This window comes from Sinocyclocheilus anshuiensis, unplaced genomic scaffold (genome assembly GCF_001515605.1).
Source record: "Sinocyclocheilus anshuiensis isolate Anshui unplaced genomic scaffold, SAMN03320099.WGS_v1.1 scaffold314, whole genome shotgun sequence".
NCBI classification, from domain to species: Eukaryota; Metazoa; Chordata; class Actinopteri; order Cypriniformes; family Cyprinidae; genus Sinocyclocheilus; species Sinocyclocheilus anshuiensis.
This window is the reverse complement of record NW_015546027.1, coordinates 279,530-288,556: the sequence shown is the minus strand read 5'-3', so window position 1 is coordinate 288,556 and position 9,027 is coordinate 279,530. Positions and strand designations below refer to the sequence as shown.

Genomic DNA, 9,027 nt, shown 5'->3' with positions numbered 1-9,027 from the left:
CTGTAATCAGCGGTAAATCTCCATCACCTGCGTGCTTTCACATTGAGCAGCATTAACTACACAGAGCCGTTGTTCACTGATGAGCTGCGCAAAACCACATTAATATTCGCACGATTTTTTGCACAGCTCGTCGGTGAACAACGGCTCTGTGTAGTTAATGCTGCTCAATGTGAAAGCACGCAGGTGATGGAGATTTACCGCTGATTACAGAACCGGCTTTACTGATAAGATGCGCATTAAATGCACATTAAATATCGCATGCGATTTATTGTGCAGCCCTAATTAAAGTGATTATTATGTTTTGAATATGGATATTTTTCTTACAAAAACACATCGATTCGCTACAGAAGGCCTTTGTTCACCCCCCCGGAGCCATGTGTGAGACTTTTTTTTTATGGATGGGCACATTTTAATTAAGTGCTTTTGGACTGATGCATGCAACACCCGCTGAGTGCCATGAAACAGCTTGAAAGATCAAAGACAATTTTTAATATAACTCTGACTGGATTCGTCTGAAAAAAGAAAGTCATATACACATAGGATGACTTGAGGGTGAGTAATTTATGGGCTAATTTTCATTTTTGGGTGAACTAACCCTTTAATTACTCACCCCCATTCACGAGAGTACCACAACTCTCGCGCAGCGCATACGTGTTTTATGTCAGCAGCACCACACACGTGTTGTGGTACTCTCGTGAATGGCGGCAGATGCTGACACGGAAAAGAAGAATTGTTATTTTTGTTTTCTTTGCACACAAAAAGTATTCTCGTAGCTTCATAAAATTACTGTTGAACCACTGATGTCACATTGACTATTTTAACGATGTCCTTACTACCTTTCTGGGCCTTGAACGTGTGTAGTTCCGTTGCTGTCTATGCAGGGTCAGAAAGCTCTCGGATTTCATCAAAAATATCTTAATTTGTGTTCTGAAGATGAACAAAGGTCTTACGGGTTTGGAACGACATGAGGGTGAATAATAAATGACAGAATTTTCATTTTTGGCTGAACTATCCCTTTAAGGTGACCAACTAAACATAAAAAAAGAAAGCAGAAACTTGTCTGCGTAAATCGTCTGATCTCAGAATGGTAGGCAAAAGGAGAAAAGACTCTGTACTCTTGCAGGATGGTGTCCTGTAGCTCCTTTGTGAAGTCAAAGATGGCAGCAATCTGTAGCAGCGACAAGATGAATTCAGCCCCTGATAAGACAAGACGGATAAATGTACAACACTCAGCTAATACAACCTGTTGAGTTAAAACGGTTCTGTGGAAATTTAGCTGACCTTTAATTTTTTGTGCAGCATCTCTGTACACCACCTCAGCAAGTTTTCCACTCAAGATTTCCGGAGAAAAATTATATTCCCCCTAAATCGAGAAAACATCTTTTGTTACTTGCTTTTTAATTAGCATTTTATTTACCCAAGAAAGGGCTCAGATATACACCTATAACCCTACCACATCTATTTTAGCTTGTTCCAACTCCTGCTGCTGTTTCCTCAGTTTCTCAGCATGCATGAGCTCCATCCGGAAATACTACGCGCACACACAAATTAACAGTTTTATTATATGAACATCAGTATGGACCTTTTATAATTAAATGTTTTATTGGTTGTTTCAGGCCAATTAAAAGAGATGCCAGTGTCTCCTCACCTCCTGATAGACTTTCTTATTCTCAGGATGAAAGCGCAAGGCACGGAGGAAGAGATGTCGGGCGCTCTCTGAAGAGTTTCTGTCCTCCATCTCACACTTAGCAGCCATTATCCACAAAGCTGCAAGTATTATGATATTATTATATTTCTGGCCATCTGCTTTGAAATTTCTTACACCTCTAAAGTAAATGAATATGAATACTATATAGAACAATCAATCTTTTAGGCAAAGCAACTAAAACAAATTATTTTCTTTTTGAAATAAAAGCTTACCTGGTTTGTCAGGATGGATAGCTAACATAGATGACAAAACCTTGCTGAGCTGAGTCTTTGTGCCCTGATAAAAAGATGACAAGAACAGAATTAAATAATTGACATACCCATAATAAAACAGCACAGGCACTTTACCACAGATTTGCTTGTTTTTAATTAATGTTTAATAACAAAATCACATACCCATTTCTTATTAAAGGCAACCTGTGAAAGCCAGAGCTGCACATCTTCCTACAGAAAAAGCATTGATTTGAAGCAAGTTAAAAACTGAACATCAAATTACAACATCTAAAGTAAGGTTATTGTTTTTTTTCATATTGACCAACCTGCCATTTTGTTGTAGCCCTTCTGAAAACATGGTTTATGCGATGAATGATGGGATACTCAATTTCCTCTCGTTTAAAATGGTAACCAATTCTCTGTAAACATAACAGTACAGTTGGGGTGCATATATTCACTAGTACACAATGCCAGAATTACCCATGACCAAAACTATATTTTACAAATAAATAAACCAAAGCTCTACTCACTGCTCTCCTCTTCTTGATAAGCTCTAGGACGTTTATTTCATACTGATGAAGAACAGAAACAAAAACACCCAATTACATGTCTCATATTAAGCTATTTGGACCTTGTAGATGGTTAGAAAGGTCATGTGCAAATGCAAAGCCCAACCTATCATGTTCCAGATAACCAAATTATGTATGAATGATGTTTGTGCAAAACAAAATATATTAAACAGCCTTTTGTCAATACAGACCTGTATGTATGTAATAACATCGTCTTTACTCTGAACTGTTCGGTGCAGCTTGTATTCAAGAGCAGTAGATCTTTTCAACATAGACCTGAAACAAAAGCCTTGCTTGAGGAATCTGTTTGTTTCAGAGTAGAACCACTTGTTTTTATCTGTTGTGTTCGTGCGTGCACTGATACTCACTTGACTTCTTTATTGGTGAACAAACCGACTCTTTCCAACTGTTCGAGAGCTGGTATTCTGTCCTCTAATCGTTGTTGCACAATGTCAGCCATTTCTAAGGAGTGTGAAGTAAATCTTCAGATAAATGTGTAAGATTTTCAGAGTTTTAGTGGAAAGGCGAAACCTGTCTTGCCTCACATTCACATACACACGTGGGGACGGGAAGTTGTCATGTGGTCTACATCCGGTTGCTCGTCAGAAAAAAAAACTCCGATGGGAATTCTGCATTCGATTGATGGTTCCTCGGTATTTATTGTTGTTTAAAGCTCTTCATTTTAGGAGAACATCATAATTTAGAACGTTAATGTTAATGTTTTCCTGAATTGCGAAGCTTTGTGGAGTGGCGAGGGCCAACGGTTTTCAACAGTTTTCACTCTATCATTCGATTGAAATGTAGAACAGAAATATTATTTCGGTACATACATTCATTACTTTTTTTTATTTGAAATGATCATTTGCAATAGATAAGCAAACAGAGCTAGCGTTATGTGCTGTTCTTCCCCGCGTTCTCTCCCAGAATCAAAACATTCTTGGCGGCAATTTGTCTCCTCTACCAATCTTAATCTCGCGTCTATCAAGGCGAGTCAGGCCAATAGAAAACCTCGATGTCACCAGACGCGACTCCGATTGGCTGCCACATTGTCATGGGCGGGTTCTCACGGCACTTTCCTCCTTGGCTCGGGCTAGTATCGATATCCATCACTTGGTTGGGTTTTCCTATCCAAAATAAACGCAATTTCGGTCGCAAATAACATATTTAATAAACCATAATGTTTATCTAATCCGGTACGTGAACGGCTGCCTGTATGGATGGATAACCAGGTGCCGTTTAGCTGTGTTTTCGTCGCTGTGAAGGACTGCAAACTAACGTGCTAATTTTCCTCTGTTGAGGATCAGTGACCAGACTGAGGACGTACATCTATAACATATTTACAACTCATATGTTTTATTAATATGAGTCATATTAAAACATGTACTAGTCACAGAGACTGGTGACCACCGATATCTGATGTTTAGGTGATGGTAGAGAGCTGGTTAAAGGAGCGAGGGCAGCTGTCTGTCATTAATGTGCAAATATTCATTTTGCCTGGTGTTGTTTTGGTGTGAAGTTTCGGTTAGTTGTTAGTTTATAATGGCTCCTCAGAAATACTCGGCTCAGGTGATGAACTGTAAAGCCAATGGTGCTGAATACCCATCCTCTGGCGTGAGCTCCATAAAGAAGCCCAAGATGGAGCAGCTGCAGGCCGACCATGAGCTCTTCCTGCAGGCCTTTGAAAGTGAGTCTATCTGTCTCATTTAGGAACACCAAGTAAAATAGATCTTGCCTTTGGGAGAGTATATTAACACACATCTGTCACAACTCTTTATCATGACAATGTTCTCTGGTCTGCTCTTACTGCCGTTAGATATGTGGAGGAGTCCTTGGATTTAGCTTTGTAATGTCTTGTAGCTGTTTTTAATATGATGCTGTTTTTTATTACTATCTCTAAGTAATAACAAATTTTGCAGAAAGTTACTTAAAACCCTCTAGTTTATTGTATATGAAGGGTTTAAAAGCGACAGATAGAAGTTGCTTTCACTTCGAAGCTTTAAAATAGTATGTTTTTGTTAATACTAATGAATTTTGTATTCAGAGCCTACTCAAATATACAGATTCCTACGAACAAGGAACCTAATAACTGTAAGTATACCTTTATAAATTAATCAAAAGGCTTAACACCGAATTTATGTTAACGTCTGGTCTGGTTGTACTTGGTTTTAGCGTTTTTTCTTGCTTTTTCACAGCCGATATTACTTCATAGGACCCTCACTTTTATGTCTCATAGAAACTCACGAACAAATGCCAAAAGGTAGGTCTTCTCTATGTTCTAATAATTGTAATCTGAAAATCTGCTTTGCTTTGCTTACAATGTGCTTATTAAATAAACTGGCGTTTTTCTTTAGGAAAACATTTAAAGTGGATGATTTGCTGTCCAATGTGGAGAGAATGAAAGAAGAGCCTGAGTCTGAGAGGTAGGCCTACTGGTCTTCTACAGATGTTTTGCATGCTGTGTTCTTACACAGCTATGAGCCTAAAGGTTGGAATACACTACACAACTTTTAATATCTGAATAGATTTTCAAGCAATAGGCAGCATACACTTGCCGACTTTGTAAATGGTTACAGAGGAAAAACTGGGCATTATACACTAAACTACTGAGGATCATACACTACCAGACTTTCAAGTTGTTCCCGACACAACAAACTGATAAAGAAATATGTGCCTCGTTGCTAGGAGACACATGACAAATTAAAACAATATTTTTCATAAAATAGTCTCAAAATATCAACGTTTGATATCCTCCGACTTGAATCGAATCATAGTCTAAAGCTAAATAAGTCTGTGCCCATCATATATTATGCAACTTCCTGTGCAATCTGTCAACTCCAATTGCCCAAAATTTGCGGTGTGGTTCTGATTTTTGGCAACTCTTCTAGTCAGCAAAGTGGGGCAAAAATCTGGCCAAAGGTTGTGTAGTCTATTAAATTGCTAGATAGAGATGGTTTTGGCCCACTGTTTTCAGATTGATTGTTTTAAAGTGAGTAACTGAGTGGTTTCCAGTTGTGTTATACGAAAATGTGATGGGATAATTTGGTTCCAAATGGTGATTTTTAGTGTTTCATTTGTGATTTCAGTTTGACTTCACATCTGCAACTGACATTCACTGGATTTTTTCACAAAAATGGTGAGTCTAAATTTGCCTGTAGTGTACAGCACCAATCCGTCTGAATTATCATATTAATATCTAACCATTATTTTAGGGTTCTGATATAATTTTGTTCTTTAACCAGATAAGCCATGTCAAAACTCAGAAAATGATAAAAACTCAGTTTCACTTGAGGTGCTACTTGTCAAAGTCTGTCATAAAAAGCGTAAGGTGAGCTCCTCTTTCATTTTATTTTATATAAATGTGATATTTTTGGTTTAGAGCGACATGTCGGTAAGTAAATGTTTATTTTTGGGTGAGCTGTCCCTTAAAACTTACAAGTGGATAAAACAATTAAAGTATGCTACTCATTCTTTTTGTTATGATGCTCCTTTAGGATGTCAGCTGCCCTATAAAGCAAGTGCCTACGGGGAAAAAGCAGGTGCCTTTGAACCCGGATCTCAGCCAAACCAAGTCTGGTGCCTTCCCTTCCCTGCTGGTGTCCAGCAATGAGTTTGAGCCCAGTAACAGTCACATGGTCAAATCCTATTCTCTTCTCTTCAGAGTGTCTCACACAGGGAAAAGAGACCCCAACGGCTTCATCAACTATGAGGCAGATGAGAATATTGGTGAGTGGTAGCGTATGTACACAGTGTGTGACACCTGTTGACAAGTGTTGAATGCTGTATAAAGACTCTGCAGACTCCATCCTCATTTGTTTCATGGCTTTAGTGTGTTAGGCTAAAGAGAGTTCACCCAGAAATGAAAATGGTGTCATTATTTACTCATTGTCATGCTTTTCCAAACCTGTACGATTTTCTTTTGGTCCATACAATGAAAGTCAATGGGGTCCAGTGTTCTTTGGACCCTACTGACTTACATTATGAGCACAAAACTGTTCTTTAGTCCAGGGGTTTTCAAACTGGGGTCCGTGACGCAAAGCCAGGGGGTCCGCAAAATAATTTGCTATACCGTATTTTCCGGACTGCAATTCCCGTTTTTATCTTCTGAAACGTGTTATGATTTATATTCCAAAGTGACTTATATGATGCATTAATGTCAAATAAGCAAAGCGTAAACACTTAAAGTCCCTGTAAAGGCAATATTAAATATGTGTTCTGAGTAGGGCTGTGCGATATTGAAAAAAAATGCGATACGATATTGCTTAAAGTGTGAAAAATCTATTTAAATTATATTTTAAAATATTTAAAAATGAAAATTATGTAACCAATTTGTTTCACATTATTTCTTGGAAAAGAAAGAATCACTACAACTTCTGAAAGTGAGCAGCAGTGTTTTAGCAGTACATAAAAAGTAATGTCACAAATCAGAAAATGTCATTTTAACATCAATGTGAATGACAAAAAAATGAATAACACTAATTTTATATCATTGTGACTTTGCTTTCCATACACTTTAAGTACTTCTTCATATACCACAGCAAAAACTATAGTCTGAGAAAGTTCAAACATGATTAAAGGCAAGTGAAGTCAGTAAAAAACCACACACTACTTCTTCATATACCACAGCAAAAACTATAGTCTGAGAAAGTTCAAACATGATTAAAGGCAAGTGAAGTCAGTAAAAAAAAAAAAGAAAGAAAAAGGGGAAAAAATAACAAATACACAATTTACAAGCATAAATAAAATAAACAGTAGTATTCAGGTACAGAAATTTAATAATTAAGTGTAAAATAACACTGCATTGTGTTCACTGTATTAATTAAATTTAGATTAATCTTATAGCTGTTTTGTTGTTTGATTAACATTAGTGACATTCAGCGGCACGTATTTATAGGCTGTGTGTATGTGTCTGTTCAAACATGAGGAGGAGATGCGAAAGACGAATCAACTCGGTGTTCGCGCACCGTCTGAAACGCGTCCGTTTGAACGTGTGCGGCAGAACGGAAGATACGCTGTGCGAGATGCGGCTTGTGCGTGCGCTTCAGGTGTGAGTCTGTCAAGACAGCAAGACGAGACGACAAAGAGTTGTTTTCTGCAACTTATTGCACTTAATAACTCCTTTTAACGTCAAGCAATTCTCTGCTATATGCGTCGAACTGAAACTTTGACCTTTTGCAACGTTTTGATTTAAGTAGCCTATTATTAAAAGGATAGAGATATATGGCACGCCGTTGCGATATGCATATCGCGATATTTACATTTGCAATATTTCGATATATCGTGCAACCCTAGTTCTGAGTTTGTCACACCACAGAAAAATGTATTATTAACCACTCAGCCAAATTTGAATGATGAAAAAATCCGCCAAGTAAATAAAATAAGTGATCAAAATCTTGAAAAAATGGGCGGTATCCTCTGCTCTCAAACGCTGTGGGCGTGTCCGGACCGGAGGATAAAGGCCGAGGCGGGAAATAGTAGGTTCGGCCCCATTTACCAATAACTGGATTATCAGTGAATCCCAGTTGTCTCCGATGAAAGTTTATAAATTTATCCGGTGTAAAATTATCACTGCAGAGGCGGGTTTTGGTGGTGATCCTCAGCTCTCCATCAAGGTGGCTCTTCACAAAATTAATCCAACTCTTTTTGATATAATCATTATTAGGAAATTTAAATAAGGACACCGAGCTGTTTTGTATGTTATCGCAACCAGGAAATACGCATTTCAGTGACAAAGGCATAGCTAGCTAGCAAACTGTGTAGGCTGTGTGTTACTAACGGTACTGACAACTCGTGATTTAGCTGGTGAACTGATGCGAATGTGCTCTAGTTATAGTGTTAGGGGAGGGGCCATGGCTCGGGGGCTCCAATGCGTCATCGAACCCCCTTTTTGTTCACCCTGAACACAGAATCGGTGAAAAACTGTTTAACGGTCTAACTCCACGTAGGCTGTGTGTTACTAACGGTACTGACAACTCGTGATTTAGCTGGTGAACTGATGCGAATGTGCTCTAGTTATAGTGTTAGGGGAGGGGCCATGGCTCGGGGGCTCCAGTGCGTCATCGAACCCCCCTTTTAGCCCCGCCCAAAAAATCCTGAACACAGAATTGGTGAAAAACTGTTTAACGGTCTATTCAGTACTACATAGTTCACAGTCTTTGTAATGTGTTTCAGCAATACATTTGTAACATTTATAATGCATTCAGAAACAATTCTCAGAATTGACTTTACAGGGACTTTAAAAGCGGGCACTTCAAGGTTTATATAGCTAAATATATTTCTCATGTCTGTTTGACAAGTATACCGTATCGCAGAGTTTTTCTTCGTTTTCACATTAGGGATGTCAACGATTAATTGATGATTGATTAATTGTTGATAAGAGATGCAATCGATTAAAGCTATCGATGGTCGATTAAGTCGTTTAATTTTGGACTGCGTGCGGCTCACTCACAAAACACGTGCGAGCGGCTGTGAGTGATGGTGACGGTATATAAATGCATCATCATTCACTCATAATTACAAATTAAGCTTTTAATGTGATTTA

General features: G+C 38.3%; 2 protein-coding genes across 5 annotated transcripts in view; one reads left to right on the top strand and one right to left on the bottom strand.

Annotated features, from left to right (window-relative positions):
- utp6 (UTP6 small subunit processome component) overlaps positions 1–3,345 on the bottom strand; it is a 7,295-nt gene extending 3,950 nt beyond the window's left edge. Inside the window, exons 1-11 of one of the 4 annotated variants that reach the window (XM_016499782.1) lie at positions 3,030–3,345; positions 2,858–2,951; positions 2,681–2,765; positions 2,451–2,492; positions 2,247–2,339; positions 2,104–2,151; positions 1,921–1,984; positions 1,649–1,767; positions 1,454–1,531; positions 1,282–1,363; positions 1,116–1,197 (exon numbers count right to left, since the gene is read on the bottom strand). In XM_016499782.1, coding sequence (XP_016355268.1) covers positions 1,116–1,197; positions 1,282–1,363; positions 1,454–1,531; positions 1,649–1,767; positions 1,921–1,984; positions 2,104–2,151; positions 2,247–2,339; positions 2,451–2,492; positions 2,681–2,765; positions 2,858–2,949 — 785 coding nt within the window. In that variant the 5' untranslated portion in view covers positions 2,950–2,951; positions 3,030–3,345. Of the gene's footprint in view, positions 1–1,115; positions 1,198–1,281; positions 1,364–1,453; positions 1,532–1,648; positions 1,768–1,920; positions 1,985–2,103; positions 2,152–2,246; positions 2,340–2,450; positions 2,493–2,680; positions 2,766–2,857 lie in introns of all 4 variants that reach the window. The other 3 variants (XM_016499780.1, XM_016499783.1, XM_016499779.1) reach the window with 3 other exon arrangements.
- A 232-nt stretch (positions 3,346–3,577) lies between these two features.
- LOC107698691 (SUZ12 polycomb repressive complex 2 subunit) overlaps positions 3,578–9,027 on the top strand; it is a 28,761-nt gene continuing 23,311 nt past the window's right edge. Inside the window, exons 1-7 of the mRNA XM_016499778.1 lie at positions 3,578–4,173; positions 4,531–4,577; positions 4,682–4,746; positions 4,841–4,909; positions 5,573–5,622; positions 5,729–5,814; positions 5,981–6,212. Coding sequence (XP_016355264.1) covers positions 4,029–4,173; positions 4,531–4,577; positions 4,682–4,746; positions 4,841–4,909; positions 5,573–5,622; positions 5,729–5,814; positions 5,981–6,212 — 694 coding nt within the window. The 5' untranslated portion in view covers positions 3,578–4,028. The remainder of the gene's footprint in view (positions 4,174–4,530; positions 4,578–4,681; positions 4,747–4,840; positions 4,910–5,572; positions 5,623–5,728; positions 5,815–5,980; positions 6,213–9,027) is intronic.